This window comes from Poecilia formosa, unplaced genomic scaffold (assembly GCF_000485575.1).
Source record: "Poecilia formosa unplaced genomic scaffold, Poecilia_formosa-5.1.2 Scaffold414, whole genome shotgun sequence".
Taxonomy (NCBI): Eukaryota; Metazoa; Chordata; class Actinopteri; order Cyprinodontiformes; family Poeciliidae; genus Poecilia; species Poecilia formosa.
The window spans coordinates 29,823-54,312 of NW_006800353.1; the positions used below are offsets into that span (position 1 = coordinate 29,823).

General features: G+C 38.2%; 1 protein-coding gene across 1 annotated transcript; it reads right to left on the reverse strand.

The window, feature by feature from the left end:
• Positions 1-8,620: 8,620 nt before the first annotated feature.
• On the reverse strand, positions 8,621-16,653 carry LOC103155134 (Golgi phosphoprotein 3). Its single transcript, XM_007576683.2, has 5 exons — positions 16,204-16,653; positions 15,597-15,728; positions 15,267-15,381; positions 13,886-14,046; positions 8,621-11,049 (listed from the first exon to the last, which is right to left on the reverse strand). Exons 1-5 carry the CDS (start codon positions 16,414-16,416, stop codon positions 10,786-10,788), a joined length of 885 nt encoding a protein of 294 aa, XP_007576745.1. The 5' UTR covers positions 16,417-16,653; the 3' UTR covers positions 8,621-10,785.
• Positions 16,654-24,490: the final 7,837 nt, after the last annotated feature.

Genomic DNA, 24,490 nt, shown 5'->3' on the forward strand with positions numbered 1-24,490 from the left:
CAAGATGGCCGCCCTAAATCTCGTCAGCGACAATAGGCGAGAACGGTCCATGAGGCGTCTATCCTTATATTATGTCTATGCTCCAAACGGTCGGACTTCTTAATGCGCATGCGCGGGCATGCGTACTAACTGCTTGTAGGCCATCCTGACAGCGCATGGCTATCTGATAGAACACCGGCATCCTGCGTGTTTTAGTTCTCTCCCTAGTGATAGTAACAACCTCCTCGGCAAGTCAGTGTTCTCCTTAGGCCTCTAATGAGCCATCATTTGATGCAGGTGTGTAAAACCAAGGAGAGAACTAAAACATGCAGGATGCCGGTTGTTTAGTTTCAAAAACAATGACGTCAGGTACAGCTTCGATGCCGCCCCACTTATATGCAAACACAACTGGGTTGCAGTACTGGTGGAACCGGACCGAAGCGTGCAGTTCCGTTCCGTTCCGTGCCGGACCCTGCAGTGCGAAAAGGGCTTAAGGGAACAGTCAGAACAGAAAAGAACATTTTCTGGGATATAAAAATAACACTAGCAAAGCCACTGGGCAATAATTTAGCAATGTAAACTAAATATCCCAGAATTACAGAAGTGTTCGGACACGTTTGGACCTGTCCGCTCTCGCTGAATCCCCTGGTATTAAGTTTCACCACCCAGGAATGGCATTCCTTCTTGAGGTAATTTTCATTCGCTGCAATGACACGTGCATATAATCGACCAGGGGCAGTTTCTGATTTGGACAACTAGGGCGGTTGCCCTCTCGGCTCTCTATACCCATTCTCCAGCCTTCTCCACCCTCCACTGAACCATCTGAATGTCAGCCTAATGCAAAAAAACCTGCTCTAACGCCCCCTCTTTATTTGTGTTCCTACTTACCAGTTATCCTGCTGAATTGTAGGACAGTTTTTATTGTATGACCAATTTATAAAAGTACCTATATGGCTGTAAAGGCCATCCTTTGACCAGCAGAGGCCCTGAGAAAAGTTTTTTGGAAAGTATTTTCCTGGAAGTCTGCAAGGTTTCCTGAAACTTGAGCTTGAGTCACCATTTACCACAAGATCCTAACAGAAGGAAATTATTTAATATTTCAATATAAATCGGACGTGTATCTGAATATGTGTTGTATCTGTAATATGACTGAGACAAGAAATAAGAGAAGATACAGAGTTCCTAGTCAAGATGCAGGTATTTTAATGACTGGCGCAAGTATAGACATAATGGGAATGTTCAATCGTCATACTGTTTAGAAGGGAGATGGGTTCTTCTGTCTCCCAGAGATGCATATCATTTTTGGTCTGAAATGTGCAAACTGATCCCAGCACAAGAGTCGAAGATCTTGTTAAAATGCTGGCTGAAGCTGTTAGAAGGTGTCATCATCCACAGTACAGTGTGTCCTGAACTGACATGGGCCAAGAGGAAGGAAAGAAAAAAAAGCATATAAAGCCAGATAGCCGTTAGCAGCTGCACAACTACAAAGAGTTTTTTGTTCGGAGATGAGCCTTGTGGTCTGACGAAACTAAAGTGGAACTGTTTGGTCATGATTACCATTGTTACATTTGCAGGAAAAAGTGCAATACTTGGGAACACCAGCCTAACTGGGAAGTATGGGGATTCCAATGCTTGTCCAGTAAATGCAAATTATTTTCTAATTGTAACTGACCTGAGGCAAAAGAAATTTGGTTTGATTTAATAAGAAAAAAAATTATATTACTGACTTTTTATTGAGTGATGTACATTTTTGGTTTCAACTCTAGTTTTTTAACATTAGTTTTGTTATTATTACAATAAATACCAGAAAATATGGTAAAATTGATTAAAACAAAAAAAGCTCATATCATTCACCTCTATGATGTATTATCTTTTTGATCTTTGTTAACTTGTGCTTTTTTTTAACTTAAATAAATCAAAGAAGAATCATTAACTGGAGTGCTGGTGTTACGCTGGTGAGTGCTGATCTTAAATAAACCCATATTTCCTGTGAAATACACAGATTTCAGCACTTTATAGGTATTTCTCAGTGGAAAGTCCTAGATGTAATTTTTGTGTTTCTGATTCTGAAACCAATTCAGTATTTTGGATAGCATTTTAATACCTATCCGGCTAAACAGTCTTCCTAAATATGCTTTGCTACAGAGTATGCAATCAGTAACTGTTTTGCAAGACCCATCCATTGATAAACAAGTTCATGGTACATCTGCTGTGAAAAACTGTCTCTCTAGGTACATTACCTTCGGTACGTTGTGATAACGGTGAACTCAAAAACATTTTATAGTTCTAATATAAGCTGTGGACACGCCTCCTTCAACCACGTGACCCGTTTGTTTCGTTTGTGACTTACAACGTGGAAGGAGCCAGACAGGCGGAAGAAGCACTTCCTCAGTTCCAGTGTGTCGTTTTACTCATTCCTCATTTACTTGCTATAACTTTAAAATCAAATGTATGATGAAATTGTTCATGTTAAAACAGTTTTTAAGGATTTTTACCTGTTTACTGGTGTCTCTACAGTGCTGTCTATTTTGTTTCAGGTTTTTTTATTTTTATTTTGTTTTTACTTTCTGTCACACTTAAATGTTTTAGCTCACCAAATCCAATTTAATTTTAGACAAGGGTCATTTGAGTCTTCAAATTACAGTTTCATTTATTTAAGGGGGAAAAAAAAGTGAGGGTCAGCTGTCGCGTGGTAGCAACAACTGCTGTCTGGCATTTTGATGCTGTCATTATGTCTCATGCATCCCTATGAAGGAATTTTGGCCTATTTCTTCTTCTATATATGTTTTAAATCTGCTGCATTGGAGGGGGATTTTGGACAAATGACATACCACAGCTTCTTAATTGGACTTGTGTCCTGATTTAAAGTTTACAAGTTACTCCAAGGTGGACTTGCTGGTTTACTTTAGATCATTGTTCCACATTGTTCCACTTGTATAACCCCAGGTTGATTTGAAAAGCTTTTTTTTTTTTATCTTTGCCTAATGTCAAAGTTGATTTTATGATACAGAACATGTTCCTGTGGAAAAAAAGGCCATTGTTGATTCCAGGAACCAGTAACAAAAGATGATGAAACAAGCTTCTCAGACATCATGTGCCACGAAGCCTGCTGTGAAAGTATGTCACATATGTTGAACATAAACAATGGGACTTCTTTGCAACAGAATTGCCAAATAAAGCAACAAGGTGCTTTTGAGTGAGGTAAGATTGTTTTTGCTAAAACATCAGGCCACCGGTCACCTGACTGCACAAGGAAGTATATTCAGTGGTACTTTCCCCTTTTCAGAGAAACTGACATGTTCATGTAGTGACATGTTCATTCTCCTGTATGGAGGATTGAGATTTGTGTATTTCATTTTTAAAATGAAGGTCTGTCACATGTTCATTGTGTTGTTAACCCCACATAGTGCAGCTGTTGCTTGCAGTATTCCAGGTTTCTGTCTACATAGTGAATACAGTGACAGCAGTGGTGTACTTAAGTACAATTTTCGTGTATCTGTACTTTACTTAAGTAGATTTAATACTGTCTACTTGTACTCCACTACATTTTACAGAGAGTATCTGTACTTTCTACTTCACTACATTTCTACAAAACTGTCGCGTTACTCGTTACATCCAAGTCGCGTTGTGCGCTTTTTTTTTTTGTGAAGTTCAGGGTCTTAAGGTAAAATCCAAGTAATAACGTGACTTACGTGTCTGTTGTCACCCATCGCCTCCCCCTTTACTCGCACGCGGAGCTCCAGACATGCGCAGTGGTTTCCTCTGAGCGGGAGAAGATGTCTGTCTAATCGTCAGCAATATAATAGCGCTGCAAAAATCATAAGATATGGCGACATGTAAAATCAGCAGCGCTTCGCTTCCACAGACGGTGGGGGACTTCGTCCAACTTTTAGCGTCACTTGGAATGAAAGCTTAAAGAAAGGTAAGATCTGTGGACGTGATGCTAGCAAAGCTAGCTGTACAGAGACAAAGATGTTGCAACTGCGATGAAAAAAAAGTTTTCACTCATTCCCTGAATTATTGTGTGGAGGTGTTGACTGAGGTGTCGTAAATATGGGACAACGCTATGACCAAAGTCTGTAATATAGTGATATAACATTCAGGAATGATCCGATTCTTCTGGACGGATCTTTACTTAGTCCGATAGGACTGAAGCCTCACTGAGAGCCGTTTTTTGTTCGTTCTGCGTACGTACACTGCAGTAGCTATTATTTTATTTATATTTAATTGGTGAATAAATAAAACAAGAACATAAGAACACAGAGCATGTTCACTGCTTTTTGTTTTCGTAACCTGTCATGGTGGCAGACGTTGGAGCAGGAGGGAGGATGAGAACAGTCACCTCTTTCTGCTTGGTTATTTCTTGCTTATTGCGCCTTGGTCAGTGTTCATAGTTGAGCATTATTTACTGTTAATTGCTATGTTTAATGGTGCAGACAGTTGTGGTTTCTGATATTGGCAATATGGGCAACCGCCCAGGATGTTATTTTTTAGGGATGGCAGGAGACCTCTACGGATTGTAGCACAGAGATGGAAGCAAAACAGAATGAAGAGTTTGAATTGATACTGGTTAAATTTCTTTCAGCTCTAAGTATTTAATATCTAGGTATTTTTATGGGATCGTGGATCTTTCAGATCAATTTGAGAAGCAATTTTGATAGGTAAACTTAATTTTATGTGTCATGTAGCGCCGGGTGCTGGTCCTGGTCTTGTCTTGGTCTCGGGTTCGGTGGTCTAGACTACAACTCAGCTACGTGGCTCCTTGGTTCCATATCCTCCACTGCCCACCCTTTCTGTTGGATTTCTTTCAAAATAAATGCCACTAGTGGCAAAAAAAAAGTGGAGTTCATGCTATATTAGGACAGGAGACAAGATGTTTCCATCCCTGAAATTATGATGCATTCAGTAAGTACTTTTACTTTTAATACTTAAGTATTTTTAAAAAACAGTACTTTTTTACTTTTACTTAAGTAAAATGTTAATGTGGTACTTTTACTTTTACTTCAGTACATTTTTTGAGTACTTTGTCCCCCACTGAGTGACAGTTAACCTTTGGAGTTTTGTCCCATTTGAACACAAAAATAATCCTCCTGTGAACTGGTAAAGCTGTACACTTACATAAATGTATCTTAATAATAAGCAAGATTTAATTTATTGACGTGTATCCGAATATGGGAGTAAGAAATGATGTCATCTTGCGTCATATGACTCACTGTAGTTGTTTACTTTCGATATCGCACTGCTCTGAACTCATTAAGTTATCACATTTTTAATTTGTGAGTATGTTCATTAGTTTTCTAGTACCGTCATGCCTTACCAGCAGATGTGTATAATATAGAGAGTAAAGAGAATACATGTTATGTAAGGCTTCCTGATTAGAGAAGTTTACAACAATATCATAAACAAGTTCTCATGGTGGGTGGAGCTTTACTGAGACTGCACCTCATAGTACTTAAGCTTCACTTCCTAAGTTTAGCTACAACCTGTTCTTCCTTGTCAAAGCAACACAACGGGTGTTTAAAAGCTCAGTGATCGAGAAAAACTGAACATCTGAAAACTTCTGGCGTAAGATGACAGTCAAAGTGGAAAACCACGGTGAGTCAAAAAGGATGTATACAAACCTGTTTGAGTAAAAAATGTGCTAGTGTTAATCTACGAGTCTTAATGTTTCCAATTGTAACCTTGACTTTTTTTTTTTTTCCCCTGCCTCACAGATCTTCCTGCCGCCGTTGAGCTCTGCGCTCGCGAGCTGAGGCAAGTTGGAGATAAATTGTACTGGAGATACAAACTCCTGGAAATGCTGCTCAAGAACTATGAGTCTGTCAGCAAAATAAAATGAGAGGTCACACCGACACAGATGGAATCATGAATTCGACGAAACCCAAACTAGCCTTGGATGAGAACCCGGTTACGACGTGGTGACCCTTGCGAGGGCTTTCCACTGCTGACCCATCTGGCGGGACTCGCCGGTGTGGAGTTTGGAGTGAAATTAAGAGGGAAGACAAAACGGGCGGGAGGATGACGATCCCGCGGCTGACTGGACCAAAGAACGACGACTACATGGCAGTTGCCCGCTGAAGATACTGGAACTGAAGAACACATACATTCATGCACCGAATCATGTTCATGTTCATTTAAGAGTTGCAGCAATGGGAAGCGTTGGTGTTACGGATTTGTTAAAAAGGTTACAAATGAAACTATTTCTTTCTTCTCATTATAGTTACTAGTACTGTCTTTGTTAAATGGGATACAACTGTTATTTGATAGTGGTTGTAGTTCTATGTATTGTTTTACGTATTTATGAACTTGCTTTAAGTTTTTTTTTTAAGCTAAAATTTTGTCAGATTTTATACAACCTATTCTGTCTTTGACAACATTGCAGAGATGTTAGGCAGAGTATATTTGAAATACTATGTCTTTGAAATGTAGCAGAAAAAACTGACTAAATTATCTCCACTTTTAACAGATGTACCTTTGTATGCCTAATTATGAGGATACTGTAATTGATGGCATTAATTTTGTTTTGCACTGATACTTGGATCTTAAAAATAAATCATCCTCAATACTATGCTGAGACTAAGGTATTTTTTTTATATATAACAAAGTGATGACAATGTGAAAATTAGCCAAGAGACAAAGGAAGCTCATATCTGTTAAAGCATGAGCGATTTCTCTTTTTATTTCCGGGAGAAAACAAAAACAAAATGTTTTCAGATATTATACCTGGATTTGCTTTTAGATTAGATTCTTAAATTTAGAACTCGCACAGAAATGTGTCTGTCTCATTCAAATTCAAAAATACTTTACTGATCCCAAAGGGAAAAAAACTGCTGTAACTCATTTATTCTGATTTCTTCAGAGCTGCAGATGGTGTTGGCCGTGGGTAGAAAATATCTTGTGTATCAGTCTGTATTACAGCAAATTTGAAGAAGCCTCTGACAAAAGATAATCTGGTTTTCTAAAACAGTCTCATGAACAGGATGAGACTCACGGTTTAATATGTCAAATTCTATTGACAGAGGTTCACAAACACCAAATAAAGATTTGCTGAATGCCACAATGAGAGAATATGTTGGAGATTTATATATTAATGTCTTCTAAATCAGCAGTTTACATACAAAATGATTACTATCTCTTTTAACAAGGGAAAGCCCAGATGATGATGCTTTGGAAACTAATGACAGGGCAACTGACACATTTAAGTTAATTGGAGGAACACCTGTGGATGCTTTTCAAGGGAACACCTCAGACACACTATCTTGTTGGAAATTATGGAAATCTCAAGAAATCAGCAAAGAACCCAGAACAAAAGCCAAAGACTTTGCCATGTTGCTGTGGCATGGGCTGAAAGGTCACTCAGTTATTTTAAAAGAAATACAAAACAGCCAGATTGGAGTTTCCAAACACACACAAGGAACTGGTTCACTTCATAAACCCAAGAAAAATACATTATGAGGAAATATTGCTGCAATATCATAAGACATCAGCCTGGAAATTAAAACTCAGAAGTGAATGGATATTCCAAATGGACAATGACTCTTAGCAACTAGGCAAAGTGGTTACAAAGTGGCTTAAGTCAACTTTGTGGCAATGCTAGCAAATATTGAGGAAATGTAAAGTTCTGATTTTGAAAAATTTATCAGCTGATTCTCTGATTATTGTAACATTTAGCAAATAGAAATAATCTTGGTTATTCTAACTGACCTTAAAATAGGTTTGTTATTTAGAAAGTGAGGGGGAAAAATGAGTATGTGTTTTTATCCAACAACAGCAAGAACACCGCAAAGAACTACCCTTCAAATTTTTTTTCCTATTGACAAGACTGCCCCCAAGTGGAAATAACATGCAAACGCGTGCGTGAGTGGCACCAAGCGCATAAAGCACGTGCCTTTTAGCCAGTGGTCTCAAACTCCAGCCCTCAAGGGCCAGGGTCCTGCAGCTTTTAGACGTGTGCCTTTATGTTTTGCAATCTTGAATTAAATGGTTAAACTGCCTCACTAGCAGGCAGTCTAGCACTACAGAGCTCTGCTAATGAGCAAACATTGGAACCAGGTGTGCTGAAGCAGAGAGGCATCCAAAAAGACACTGGCCCTTTAAGTCATAGGTATCCAGCTCCTGGCAGTTTGTGTCTCTGCTCTAACACAACTGATTCAAATGGCCCAACTATCCTCTCCCAGCAGAAATCTGCTCATGATCCAGGGAAAGAATATAAACATGCAGGATAACAACCCTTGAGGACAGACTTTATTATGCGCTACACCTGTGTTGGTCTGAGTAAAATCCAAACATAAATATTTGCAATGCGACATAACTTTAACGTTCGAGGGTTTTGAGTAGTTTTTCATGAGAAAGTAAGATTATCCAGTATATTAACTGCATCTGGTGACTGAATGTCAAAGATCTGTACTTTGAACCATTTTTATGCTCAAACATTTGAATCTAGTGTAGTAGTAGTTGGTAAACTCATTCTAACTTTGAGGAAAAACACTGAAAACTACATTGTGAACTACAGACTTTACTCAAAATGAATAAATCATACATTTTTGTAGCAGGTAAAAAAAAAAAAAAAACCCTATGAGACATATGGATGCAAAAATGGTTACGGAGAACATGAAAATAAAAAACACCAAAACAGTGTGAATTCAGGCACTTAAAGGATCCTTACTTTATTTTCTGTGGTAATACAAAAAAAGCATACAGAATTATAGAGAATAGCAGAGTAGATCCCTTTCATTGAATTCCATTAGATCATACACGTAAAATGACTAATAATTACATACAAGCCTGCTCTCTGTAGCTACATCCGTCAAGTACCCCGGCCCCTCCACCAGTAGCATGCATGGTCTCTTTGCTGTAAACGCTTTGGAACAGTTATTCATACCCCTTGGTATGTTGCATGTAGAAATTAAAACCAAACAGGAAGGGGAAAAAAAATGTATACAATCAAACGAAAAGCAATTTCACATTACACAAAGATTACATTAACTAGAATTGAATTATATTTATGATCACATTTTTATTTGTGAAAATAAGTTTGAACTGACTTGCTCTGAATCATGTTTTTGGTGTTAAGTTTTTGTTCCAACGGACTACATGTTCTATTCTTCTGGATTCATTTGGGCCCCACATAACTCTTGCGTCTTCTAAAGAACAAAACAACATCCCCATGTTTTTTATTTATTTGTTTGTTTGTTTTTTTAAAACAAAATCTGTATGATTTATGACTAGATATATAAAATAAAACTTACAGATTCATCAACTGCAAGATGGAACCTTTTTAAAGGACGCCTCATCCAAACTACGCGTTTCATCTTCTTAGATTTTTACTGATAATTTCCATTCTTTCGTAGAAGGAAAACAGTTCACACTGAAGTTTGTGGATCAGCAAAGTGGGAAACCAGGCCTGTTACTTTCATAAGGCGGATAACAAAAACTCCACTTGAACAAGACTCTTCAATCATCATGGGTGTAAAACCAGTTGCATTCAGTGAAGAGGTGCATTTAATCATTAAAAACAAAAATAAGGGGGAATTGACACCAACATGGACCAAACTGAAACAAACCTGTCTAGTAGAAATATCCTCAGCCTATTTCAGTAAGCAGCCTCGTAGCTCTTACCCTCAGAGATCCCAATCTGAAATTAGTTTCTGGAAGCACCTTTAGTTTTAATTCACACTCAGAAAGCAGAAGCTGTTATTGATCAGAAGCAGTCTACATAGGGAGCTTTTAATTAATTTTTTTTTTCTGTCAGAGTTGCTAAAGTTCATAATTTTTAATGTTACTCAACTCTGTAAAATACAATCCAACCTACACGGGGTAAAGACTGAATAAAACAGGTAATAAATGAAAGGCTACTCCAGGCATCAGCTAGCTACATAAAACAACAATGGTGAGACTTGCCATGTACTATAAACACAGAATGGACCCTTGCAAAAAAAAAAAACAAACAAAAAAAGCAAAAGTTTTTTTTTTGTACTTAAATACACTCGAGGTGAAATTCTTCATGTAAGTCACTAAAGGGTCAGATAACTTGGGTGTTTTTATCCTTCCTTTCTTCCCCAGGATGCGATGAGAAAGAAGGGAGGCATGAGGACAAAATAACGAGAAAATCTGTGAAACATTCAGGTAGTCTGTTCTAACAGTAACGATAACAGCAATTTCTCCCCAACACGTTGGGGAATGAACTGTTGGAGAGAGCGTAGCGTAGCGCGGGAGGGCGGGGATGGGGCCTCCGTGAGTGCAAAGAGCATCTATAGCCATGTAATTTTCCGTCTTGTAATTCGTGACTTAGCATGAGGGAGCGTACAGAGACTAGTTTGCAAACCGTGGCCAGACCTTGAAGCAATGCAGGTGACGTTTTTTCTTTTCTTTGATGCGACGCTTGACCCTGGTCAGTTTCTTCATATTCACCATGACAACTGCCACCTGCTCTGCTCTCTGGTGCCATCCTGTGCAAGCAGAGGCTCGTCCGCTTGTAGTGTTGATGTTTTGAAATAGATCCATAGTCCGCGGTGGCAGATCACTTACCTCACTCGTGTGAAAGCAGCCCGTCGTCGTTTTCCACCCAGACATCATTCCTTCCAATCAACAGTTACTTGGTGAAGCCCACCACCACTCAGACTGCACTTTGTTAATATGGACTACCACCAAAAAAAAAAAAATGTCATCCAGAATAGATGTATAAACAGGCTCCTCAACCAGAATAGATTGTCTCATTTAAGTGAAGTCTGTCTTATTAAGTCCTTCAACCAATTAAATAACCCAGACCACAGCCAGATCGTTTCAGTCTCAACCAGTCAGGCATTTTCATTTAGTAAATGCAGCGACCACAGCCCACATGAGTTCATTGGCATTGGGCTTTGAGCTCTCCTTCTCGGGCTCCAGCTCCAGCAGGGTGTGGACCCGCTTCATGCCCAGGTCGTACTGGTCGTCCTGGAGGGGGGCGAAGGCGTTCTCTAGGACGTCGGACGAGTGAGCCAGGAGAATCAGGGAGAGCACCCGCTTGTCCATGCGATGAGGATCGTTGACCCACTTCTCCAAAACGGAATCCTGGACTTTCTTGACAAGGCGCTGCGGTGGATAAAAGGAAAGCGTTACTTCCACTTCAAGTGCCAAATGAGAAAACAGAAATCCCTTTTACAGATGACAGTTATACTTTTAACCAATCACTAAAAGTAAAGGGGAACCCACAGCATTTCCAGCGTTCACCAAATCTGTAACACTCGCTTAAGAGAGTTGAGTGGTCGGTACAAAGGAAGTTTCACAAAGCTCTTCCTTTAGTTTGAAACTCTAAAGCATCTTCAGGTTCATCATGCTCTGAAACATACTGCACTGTGAGGGTAAATATAAGGTAACTTAATTAACTGAGGCTTTCTGTTTGCAGCTGTATGGGTTCCCTCAGAAAATGAGTCTTTTTACACCTCATTTAGACTCTTAAAGAGTTGTAGAAAAACAATTATCACCTCAATATAGCTGTTAATTATATATAGTAGAAGTTTAGGCGTGATTTTATACCACTTAGTAGTTTAAATCCTTCAGATTAATATGAAATAAATCATGAACCCGTTTTGTGTTATAACATGAGCCGGCTAACAAACTTCTCTACAAATCTGAAGTTTAGAAAATTTACATTTCAAAAGTTAAAACAATCTACAATTGCTGTATTATTAAAATTTGTTTTTAAATTTACATTTATTTAAAAAAAAAAGGTTATTAAATATTATCATTATTCTTAATCAATACAAAAATCTTTATCGACATTACAGCCGCTTTTGGTATTAACAGACGTTTTTGCGCATTTCCACTGCTATCTGGATGATTTATCTTTGGTATTTATACAATTTCACAGTTTAAAGGTCTTGAAATATAAGACCCGAAAGTTCAGCTGCCTGAAAGGACACTGCAATACCACACCACATCTCCATCAAGTAGGATGCTGCTAATTTTGTCTTTCAGGTAGCAAAAACCACCAACAGTCACAGGAATTTAAAACATCCCACCAAACACTCTTACTAAAGTAACGCTGTTTTGAAACCACAGCTGGCTGGCCTCCGGCGTATATAGTCCAGTTAAAACACAAAAACAGATGAAAAATATGGAGTAGATATTTAAACCGTTTAAAATCTGATTGATTTTAGTGGCAGTAGAAATAATAGTCGTTCTTCCGTTTAAAGAATCAGCAATTAGAGCATCTGCACTTGGTGGGCAAATCTTGTCATTTCAAAAAGCCCAAAATTTAAAGGACAACGAAAGTGGGACGCTTTGTGCAAGACTCATCCGCTGGGCATTTTAGGCTAATAAATATCAACTGGATAAAGGTCTAAATGATGGATGAGCCCAACATTTACTCACCATTAATCAAAAGTTCTCCATTCGGTTCTTATGACTCAATTACAATCAATCCGCCTGACCACATAAGTGTTTCAACCTCATTTTTCCCTCCTGGGATATTTATTAAACTAGGAAGATTTATTGAACAAGTTGGTCTTCTTACAGTTCAAACTGTCAGTTTAATACAGATCCACATCAGTGATGTAGAGAGCGAACATCCAACTCAGCATAAGCTGGAAATATTGCTTCTTGGTGCAATCCTCAGATTTCTGCCAGTGAGCACAACAATTTATTAGACTAATAAGGCTTGTTGGCTGAATCCCATCTTTCACAAAAAAAATTAATAAATAAAATTACAGCTTATTTTTCTATCTAATTAAGAAATATTAGCTGAGCCAAGTAGTTTCGAAGCATCATCAAGTCTACTAAAATAAAAGTCTCATTTAAATGGAGATAAAGGTTTTGTAAAACTCACAATGAATCATGTTGTGACGTGCTGAATCTTTAAAATGGTGAGAGGATGACGTGTGTGTGACTCATGTTACACACACGTCATAGTTTGTTGGTACAATAATGTAAGTTAACTTATATTACCAAAGAAATTAATCACACAACACGTGAAGAGCTTCACGGACATCCTCATTTTGGAGGCCAGAGTATGATCAATCTGCAGATGCAATTATAAACCAATAAAATTAAAAAATAAATATACACATGGCAATGTTTGCTTAAAATAAAGTAAAATGCAATAACTTCACCAATAGCTGGGTCCCAGTACTTATTGTGGAAACGATGTTTTCAAAGCAAAGATTTTTTAGCTAAAAGAATGCATCATTTAGAGAAAAAGGACAACAAATATGGGTCATAGCCTTGGACACTTATACATCCTTTCATTTCTACTCCATTCCCTCTTGCATGCTACTCTGCAAGCTGATGAAATGCTGGTCTAAAATCTAAAACTTCGGAAACAGAAGTGCATCATCTAGAACTATTGAGATTGCAACACTTAAACTTTGCTGAAACTTAAAATGCAAGTTGTGGGATAAAAGGAAGATTTTATCTTGGTGGCTCTGATAAAGAAATGCACACGCTTGCCCCTGTAAACCAAAAAGTAAACAATGCAATGCTGCAGAACATTCAGCCTGAATCCCCAACTATTTCCCCCCTTTAACATTGAAAATATTCACTTTTATATGAATATATTTTTAGTAAAGAAATCCAGCTGGCATTTACGTAACAGCTAAATTTATACCAACATCAAATTATTCACAGATGTACTTTGTGAAGAAGCTATGAATGGTTTTGTGTGGTGCAAAACTCGCAAAACACACAAGCTAAAGACAAATTACACACAACTTTATCAAGATCTAATGTAACTGAAGCTGTGCTAGCAGAGGTCAAACCTGTTGAAAATTAAACTGAGGGTGTGACTACACTTCACACAATAGCAGTCAGTCATAGCAGAGAGCTGAAAAATGCTTTTACCTTTTATGATACATATCGACTCGTTAATCCTTACTCAGCTCAACAACATATCTCACGATGAATGGACGGGATGAACACTGCCTCATCATACCTGCTTGATGGTGCTGTTGGTTAGCGGATGTGTGGTCATGTCAAAAAGCAGGAAGTTCTGTTTCTCTGTGGTGAGGACCCCCTTCTCCACCAGGTTTTTAGCCAGACGCTCTCTGACGTTTCGAAGCTGATAATGGAGCTTCAGGGGATTCCAGGTCTCTCCTACAGGTCACCACAAAAATGTAGCTTTAAATAACCAGAGTTTCTGCATGTTTCCGTAAGCTAACTCCCCTTGGGTATGTCGCCCTAAGGCAACAGACAATATCACAATACCAAGAAGGTAGAAACCACACTTCCATGTCAGCATAGTGAAGATATACGATTAATAGTTGTGACGATGGTGAGCTGTTAGGATAGTAGTAGTTGGACTGAGAGTGTTAACGTTAATCTACCCTCCATTTCCTAAAAGAGATACAGAATATAGCGACAGTTATTGTGTAAATGGAGGAAAATATACAGAAATAATGAGCAAATTGATTATTTTGCAGCAAACAAAACCAAATTTATCTTTGATAATTATTCAAAAGACTGAAACAAAAATCAGAAAGGATGATTTAATCCATTTAATAAAGTAATTTAGTGGGCTGTCCTAATTCTTACAAATTCAGGCAACATTCATGGAAAAAACAAACAAACATTAATATACATTGCTGTACAATGCTTTTACATTTAAAATGGTAGGTGCAGCACTCTTGTAGCGTTTGAATGTTTTACACTTTTGCGAAACATATTTGAAAAATGCACTTTTTCAAACTGGTTATTTAGATAATCCTAAGACAAAGACTGAAGAATTTCTTCTCCAACATGGCGTATAAATTCCCTTTAAAATTTATGAATCACATTAAGATTAAAGATAACTTAGGTGACTTAATAACTCAAGTTAAATATACTTTTGCTCAGTTATGGTTTTCAACGCCGACAGGAGTGCCCCTTGCCTTCACGCTTCGTTACTTAACTTACGGCTTGTGGTAAGCTTCACAGCACGGGCGATTCACAAATTGGTCATTTCGTTTTTTAGTTCCCTAAAAAGAAGAGTTTTGGCACGGTGCAAAATAGTCTGAAAACATCTGCAGGAACTACAGCACAATGATTCCAATTAAAGGAAGAAGTAAAACGTACACAACCTTGCATCCTTAAATTACTAATGAGATACATTTGAAGGTAACTAATGTGGCATCGACTTGGTGGGATTTTGACCTGCTTAAAAATTTAGACGGTTGAATGTAAGTAACCTTGAATAACAAGGGCCAAATGGGAAAACTACTTCGTAGTGAAATGGAGCAAATCAGCACAAGATATGCAAATAAAGGCACATAATCCACTTGGGCAGTTTCATGATGACTGCAAGCTTTGTTTTACAAAGTCAGAAGTGCTTATCTCACCACTGAGGAGTTCTATCCAGCTCTGCACAGTCTCTGGAGGCTGAGTGTCTTTAATATGCTTCAAGGCCTCATCCAGCAACACATCTCCTGTTGGAGCATCAGACTTGCAGATAACCTTGCAAAAACAAAAACGAGAATTGTCAGTGGCAGTCAAGTTAACTTTGAACTGGATTCACATCTTATACAAACAGGAATTACAAGAGAGGCAAGAAGTGCCTTTGTTGGAAAGATAACAAAAATGCTTCCTCTGACCTCTGAAGCGTAATTATCTTTAATAACAAACAAACTCTACGGTATGCCATGTAAAGAATTTCGATGACAAATACCCACCTTTCTTGCCAGGAGGCTTTTCCTCCGCACACCGCAGGCCTCCAGCTGTATCCTTCCTCGGAGGGCCAGTTCTACCAGCATACAGCCGCGGAGGCCGGAAGAAATACAGTCGTTCCAAAACGACGTGTAGCCCTGAGCGGAGAAGAAGAAGAAGAAAAAAACGCTTGCTTAGCTGACGTGTTGAGCCAGCCTTGGTACAACACTTCCATGTTTCAAAGGACCTCACACCTGGAGAACTACCCAGGTAACGCAAGCCGCGGAAGCTACGTATCTTGGTAAACAAGTAGCATAACTGCTTTGATCCGGGAAGTTATGAACCGGATGCTTCGGTACCGCACCGGACCGCCGTATTCAGATAATACTGTTAATATTGAGCACCTTGAGAGAACTGACACGTTGCACGTCGGTAAACAGAAGCTACTTGACACACGTTAGCTAACAGGATTTACACCGTTACACTTTAAAGTCAGACACTTCAAGCTGAGCATAAACAAATCCCGGAAACATTAGCTACCGAGTGGATAAACTCAGTGTTCTGTGTTGACATTTAGCCGATGACGCAACGTAAACACTTTTAATAAATTAACGGATTATAAACAGTCCGCACCTCTCGGTCCTTGAGGCCCAGTAGCAGGACTTCCTCCATTAACGTCAGCCTGGTTTCCTTAGAGTCCCCCTTGTCGTCCTCCTCTTCTTCACCTCGGCGAGCCTCGTCTTCCTCTCCACCGGAATCTCTCTCCTTCTCGGCGGCAGCGGCGCTGCGAATGGCCTCGGTCCTCCGTTGGACGAGGCCCGAGGTTCTCTGCGTGAGAGAAGTCATAGCTGAGGCTGCGAAGCGGTCGGATTCAAAGACAGGCGCCTACCTCGGTGAGATAGGGAGCCGTGCAGCATCAAAACCGAATTGTGGAAGTGGGAAAAAAGGAGGTGAAAAAAGGAGGTGAAAGACAGGTCGGCCAAGAAGAGTCAGCGGCCGTTGACGTTAAGCTGGGCTCGGTGTTCTAGCGAAGTCTCAGCCCACTTCCTGATCTAACATGGTGGCGGTGCTTCTGTGACGTCGAATGAGGTCTGAGCAGGACCGTGAACGCTTCTCTCGTGTTGCCTTCAATGTTGTGGGAAAATCCTACACAGCAGGTTAATAGTAATTCAGACGAGTGATTTATCAAATAAATATTTTTAATGTGAAAGTTTCAGTTCAACTGTATTAAATACATTAAAAATATTGATGAAAACACATTCATTAAAACTGAAATTCTTTATGTTAATTTTGTGAATATCAATATGAACAAAGGCTGTGAATATTATCGATATGAACATAGGGTCTGAATATAACCCAAATGAACGTATGGGCTGTGAATATTAAAAATATGTATAAAACTGTAAATATTGTTATGGAGGTAATTTGGGAATAATATCAATATATTCTTTGAATACTACCAATATTAACGTATTCTGTAAATATTATCTATAAGATCATAGACTTTGAATATTATTAATATGAACATAGGCTGTGAATGTAATAAATATGAATGAACGCAGTGACTATTATTGAAATCAATTTAGGCTGTGACTTACTGATATGAACAAAGGCTATTAATATTAACAGGCTGTGAATATTGTTGATAAGACTGAAAGAGTTGAATTTTAATGATATGAGCAAAGACTGTGAATTTCATTGATATGAATATAGGCTATCAATATTATCAATATGAATTTAGGGTATAAACATCCATATGAATGTTGGCTATGAATATCAATATGAACGAAGGTTGTGAATGTTATCAATATGAATGAAGGCTATAAATATTATTAATAAGAATGAAGGCTGTGAATGAATCAATAATCTCAGTTATTTTTGGCATACAACAGAAACAGAGACAAGACAACTGGGTCAGCGAGGAGGAAGATTTAACATGAACAGCGTAAAATCAAAGATGGTCTCCAAGTTCAACTTTGTTCATATTTCAAATATATTTTTTGAAGTTTTCTTACTTTTTTTCGTCAACTTGATATTCATTTTCCTCTTTCTACAGCTGTTGAAGGTAGAGATTCACATACTGATCAGCTGGTTAATATTAGAAACATCAGAGAGATTAGAAACATCAATTTTCTAAATTGATATTTTCTTATTTAGCCAGTTTTACTGTCTCATTTTCATCCTTGTGACTGGTAATGCTGGTATAGAGGCCTCAGACATCTGCATAAACTATGAGTTATTTAGCTTCATCTTCTGCCAGGCTATGTGAATCAAATGCAGAAATTCATTTTAGTGTGTCATTTTGGGTTACAAAACATTTGGCAGCAAGAAAAAAAAACATATTTAATGTGATACTTTGTGTCCAGAGAGGGGTTGCAGACAGCTTTGCACATGCATGATTCAATGCATATGCAGATCCACTCAGAGTGGAGTGGGTTGAATATGCTGCAGGACAGGATGCTTTCAGTGGGAGGGGCTCACAGCAGCACTGCTCGCTGTAAGTGCTGCATTATTGGTACTTTCCTATTTTGTCACCAGTCTCTAATAACACAGAAAAAAGTTGTTAAATTTGTCAATAGTTGCTTTTTTGAAATAAATAAATAAATAAATTAATTAATTAAAAGTCCTAGAGGGGTTTGAAAAGTTGCTAAGTACAGCCAACAGCCAACAACACCTGAAAATATTCATTTTATTCAGGTGCTTTGGAGCAGAGTCACATCTGAATGTTTTGAGACATTTGGAGTTACAGACCCCAGAGTTAAAATGACATCCGCTGACACTTAAATTTAACATACACAACATATATGTTAATCACATACTTTAGTCATTTGCACATTTGTCCCACTTTGACTTGATGCACACCAAAAAAATTGCTAAAGCTGAGGTTTCTCTGGCTATTTTTCAATGACAACTGTGATTGTCACGTACTGAGATAACAAAACAGTCACACTGTTGACAGTAAGTCCAAACATGCTTTTTGCTTTACTCATTTTATGTTCCACAAATTTAGAAGAATGGAAATCGAATAATTTCTTAGTAATAACCTTCATCATTAATCTTTAATTACAGACATTAACTATTTTCTTTAAGTGCATTAGGCATGCAGGTTTTGCTTTAAATGAATAGGAACAGGGATTGTGTGTAACATCGGCTACAGACACAAGATGGCAGACTTTGACTGGAACTAAAGACTAGCCTTGTTGCTCCTCATCTACATCTTCTAACATTTACTCTCAAGATCTTGTTTTTAATGAATATTAATTATACTCATCTTAGTTTTAAAGCTAAGCTGGATGGAAAAGATAGAACTTTATGCTGTTTTATTCTAACCAGCAACAGCAGATCCAGAAAGTGAGGATTTATTTTGCACTGACACTGCTGTTCACACCTCAGTTGAAATTAAGTCATTGCACTGACTCTGTGAGGTTTTGATCACTATGTAAAATAAAACACTCACACTTTAAAATTGAGTGCTAGAATTAACATAAATAGCATGGCGGGCTTACTCGTCATTCACATAAATATACATATAAAAAAAAATAAAGGTTAAAAACCAAAATGAATGGTTGTGTTGTAATAATGAAGCGAGGGACTTTATCATTACTCGCTAATGAGAGAACCTGGCATGAGGCAAACCACGCTGATGCCGAATGCTTTAGGTTTTTGACACCAAAAAGGCTTGGCACAGTGGGCAAATACATGTGATGTTTTCTCAGTTGAGTGCCCAGTTTCCAAACTGAGAATAATTCACCACAAAAAAAAAGAAGAGAAAAAATTAAAAGAATTTCCTAATAATTTGTATCTGCTTAGAATTCCAGCTACATATAGTCTAAACTTTCAGCCATATATACATCAAGATTTTGGATACATCTACCTGAAATCTTTAGATATTAATACTTTATAGTTATACCTTTAGCCATTATATCTACAATATTAGCTATTTATACCAAAGCTTTTTATGTCTTACCTTGAAAAAACGATCCAGAGTTTCAGCTAAAAATCCAACTCTGGAATATTAGTTTTACATACTGAAATTCTTGTGTTATGATGCTTACATAATGTAGACCGTTAACGACATGTTCCCTGATATGTTGAAGTCACTTCAGGAGGCCCAGCCACCCACCACATGTACCCTCCAAAAGAAAAAATAAAAAATCCATGGTTTCTCATATAACCTGACAAAAAGCCCAATGTTAGAACCCAGTCTCTGTCAGTGGAGTTTTGTGGGAATTTTAAATTGAGGCAATGTGTGTGTTCACTATAACAAAACCACTAATGGACTTTCTATCAGCCCCATTTCTGTGGTTTTTCAATGCAGTCTCAATATTTCACAAGCAGCAATAAAGCTGTGCACTGTTAAACACAAGGCTGAATATAAAACTTCTTAAACAGTACCCCAAAAAGGGTTGCTTAATTTATGCATCCTCAGCCTTGCTAATGATGAGCGAAAGCTTCTCTGACTCTAGCAAATTTTAAATGTGCCGCTTACATTACATTGAATGATGTATACTCGTCATTATTTGACTTTCAGTAACTTTAAAATGCATTCATACACGTAAATCCTTTCACATTTTATCATGTTGCCATATTCTTGGAAGTGTGGAGTGCATTGTTTAACCCCCCCTTTCTCTGATATCCATAAAAAATCTAGTGCAACAAATTGCCTCTGAAAATCACACAAGAGGCCTTCAGTTGTTCTCTGAGGGTCTCAGTGGTTTGTTACAGAGCATTAGCAAACAAACAGTATTATGAAGACATCAAGGAGCACATCAAAAAGGTCGGGGATAAAGCTAGGAGAAGTTTAAAACAAGCTCTGCTAATGAAACATCTTAAGCTTTGAACAGCTCACAGAACACTATTCAATTCATTATCTAAAAATGAAAAATGGAAAAAAGTGAACAGATATGCAAGTATTTAGAAAGAAAGCAATTTTAAGTTCTGTTTGCTCTTTGCTACAGGCCATGTAGGGAACGCAAAAAAAAAAACTCAGGAGGAAATCCTCCCACCTAAATGAAACCTTTTGGTAAATATAAAACAATGTGAAACATGGTACTGGCAGCATTATGATGTGGGGGGAGCCTTCATTTCAGCAGAGAACGGGACCTTGGATAGAGTTGATGAGGAGATGGAGGAGAGGTGAATTGGAGCAAAGGCTTACATTCAAGTAGGGACCCTAAACATAATGTTGGAGCAAGAATTGAATGGTTTAGATCAAGTGATAATAATCTGACAATAAGACCCAGTCAGAGCTCAGACCAAAATCTCACCGACAATCTATTGTAAAACTTGAAAATCGATTATCACAGTTGGTCTCTCCATCCAGTCTGACCCAGCTTGAGCTATTTTCTACAGAGGATTGGCCAAACATTTAAATTGCAGGAAGAGCTGGTCGGGACTTACCCAAAAAATACTTGCAGCTGCAAATGCAAGCCATACTTTTTATAAGATTTTTTTTTTTTTAACTTGAAAAACTTTTGAAAACTATGTATGCTTCCCGCTTGTTCTGTTTTATAAAAATTGAGTTGAAGTTTGGGGTCGTAAAATGACACAATATAAAAATGCCAAGGGAGTATGAAGATTTTTTTCAAGGCACCATATATCCTTGAAGACAGCTATAATCCGCCAGGAACCTGCAATGTAACAAACTGCCTGCTTTTATGACATGAAAGAGTGGCTCTAAAATTCCTTAGAGAGATGATTCCTCCAGACATTAGGAAATATGCTTTGTGTAAATAATAATCTCCTCTACCGTCACAGCCAAGACAGTTGTTCAGCGCTGACCATCTATGTAGAATAGTTGCACGCTGTCCAAAATTGAGAAGAAGCACCAGTGTTCTAGGATTAGGTCTGGGGGAAAAAAAAAAAAAGTCTCATGGAAGGAAGAGGCTTTAAAAAGTTGTAAATATGAGATAAATTCATTGTAATCTAAAGTAAGCTTGTTGATTACAAAGAACTGCTTTTTAAATTTTATTTTTTTGGCGATGATAACATGTAAGACGTGAATTAGAATTTGAAATGCGCAGAGTTAGTTTCAAACAGGACGTGAATGTTTCCTGACGCATCAGCCAATCATCTGCTGCCCCACTGACACTGTTAATAAACCTCCGGGGCCCTGCGAGGCTTGACACAGATCTACGGTTTCAAATGCAAAGTACGAAACATCTGTATTTTCCACTTTTGTCCATTTTGGCTCCGTGATCTTGGCGTTCTGGTCCTGACACAGGGCCCGGATCGCTCCCGGGAGTGCTGAAGGAAGCTTCACTCAGTCCCATATTGGAGCCATTTCCTGTCTCTGGAGTGGTCAAAAGGGATGACCCTCGGTGACCCTCTCGTATAATCGCGCACGAGTGTGTTCGCATGCACACATTTGCAGGCGCTTTTAAAGAACACCCCCACGGTGAGAACAAGGGAAGTCGCTCACACTTGAGCGGCAGTAAGTGAATTATTAAACCTCTCAGCTGTCTGGTACATGATATCTCACCACAAAATAATGGCAGAGCAAATATAATTACGCTTAATGGCTTGTGATATTGAAAAGCTTCAGTGTTTGTTTGAATTTTGAGCAAAAGCAGTAACACATTTTTTTTATTTTTTTTATTTTTTGGAACACGCATGGCTCGAAAATAAATATCCTATCAATTTTCCCACAATTTGTTAGCACTGTGAGAAAGCACATAGGACGAGAGGCCTCAATGTATGGGAACAATTAAGGAATAAAAGGTCACATCTGGAGATTTCTCAGTGGATGCTATTGTTTCTCTGTTTTTTGGGGCTTGTGTGAACTCCGATAGTGAATGAAACAGAAGCTCAAATGACAAGACAATTACGACAGCAGCACTCCCAAGGCTGAGGCTTTCAAACCCGATGGCTCAGATAAGTATGCTCAAGAAGAAATGACGCGGAGGAGAAAGAATAATCAAGTGACAGAGTTGAAAATGAAGGGGGGGTGAAAATGCCTGTTGAATAGTCCAGCTCCAGTTCTGCACAATGACAGGAAGTCCTGTGCTTTTGCTCCATTCACAGTTAGACGAACAATAAACATAACAGTGAGCTAATCTGCAGCCTGTGATACAGCTGACCAAATGTTAACCTTAGACTTGAGTAAATGCATTGTAAGTCTTGGGACAGAGAAAGTCTTCATTGAAGGCTCATCATACGATGAGTCAGGAAGGCAGAACAAGGGAGTTGAAATAAGAACTTTAACAACTTTGAATAATCTTGTTAAACAGCTTTTACTCATAAGACTCAAAGATGCAGTAAGTTTTTTTTGTTGTTGTTGTTTTCAAGCCTTTAGAGAAGCTTAGAGTAAGCTCAGAGATGGTTTATTTATTTGTGTCTCACATCATCCAGCTCTCTCTTCATGGAGTTCACCATAGAGCAACAGTAAGTTGAATTAATATTATGCACCATTAGAACGATAAACCAAAAATAAAGCCTAAAGACTTTGATTATTTCCTGTTAGTTACAACTTTATAGAGAAAAGCTAGTCCCAGAGTAGAAAATAAAAAATGTACTCTGTATATTCCCACAGTTAGATATATTATACACACAATTATGTAACTGCATAATAACTATCCGTCCACCCAAAACCATTCATGCATCTTACCGATGTGGATAGAAAATATTGTCATTCAACCAAGTTTGTTTCTGACAGAAAATCGGACGACCATTAATCAATGGATTATAAAACAATGTAAAACCATTGTCAGTCTTGCGGGGGGTAGGGGGAGTGCTGCACGTTTCCACCAGTATTTTTGTAACAAGCATCCAGTGTTTGTGGTTGAAAGGCCTCCTCCATTTGGGACTCTTGAAAATCAAATTTTTTTTAACCTACATTTTCCCTGTGTGCAGCAGATCATATTTTATGCATTGAACTTATAGATCTTGAAAGTATGTGGTGATGTAAAACGCTTCACTTAGAGCAGTAACACCAGTGGTTGACGATTAAGTCTTGAACACTGTTTGTACTTTCCAGGAATACACCAAAAGTTGTTCTGTAATGGATAAAGCTTCATCTTATGAAGTGGTCATCAACTAAAATTTCCAGGCTAAATGATGTGTAATCATACACAATTAAGCAATGAAAAACCACAAACTGATATGACATTGGAAGATAATTTAAATTTCTCACTAGAACTGTCAATTTTATTAATAATTAACCCGTTGCCATTTTGTGTTACCAGTTTCCACAAAGAGTTTTAGACTCACAAATATATCAAGTTCTTGTTAAACTTTTGAATTATTTTTGGTAAAGGCATAGAAATTCATGGTATGTTGTCATACACGTCTCCAATTAGCTGCAATTTTTTTTTTTTTTCAAAAAGTGAAACTGAAATTGCTCTTTAGCTTTCTGCTCGGCGTCCATATTTGTGTGATCCTCCCTTTCCCTTGCTCTGCCTGCTCAATTTCTGCAGGAAGTCTTAACAATAGGAAACCTCCAGGGCTTCTGAAACTTAGCTGGAAAACAAACACACTCAAGCTTGTGACCTCATTTATACGTACTTACAAAGAAAACGTCAACAGCCAGCTGCCCGTTAACTTGTACATCAGAAATAAAGCGTTCATTCGTCTTCAAAGGAAACCCACTTGTGACTCATTTGATTCATTCGGGCTTCTCATTGCAAGATACAGGTAAACGGTGTGATGAACAAGCACAGCTGACCTCAGCATTTGATTTATTTGTCTAGCAAAAGTAACAGAGTGACCGAAGGAAACCCTGCCCAGTCAAAGACAAAAACAACCCTTTTTGGAACATAGCTGGAAGCAGGTTTTCCTAGAGGGGGCAATTAAAAGGGACTTTTCCACAATTAAAAAGCTACGTGAAAGGCGTTGTGGAGCTTCTTTCGATTCTGTTTCCTAACAAAGTTGATTTAAGTGGAAGTCGTTGAGGTCATCCTAAATATATGCAAAGAAGAAATTT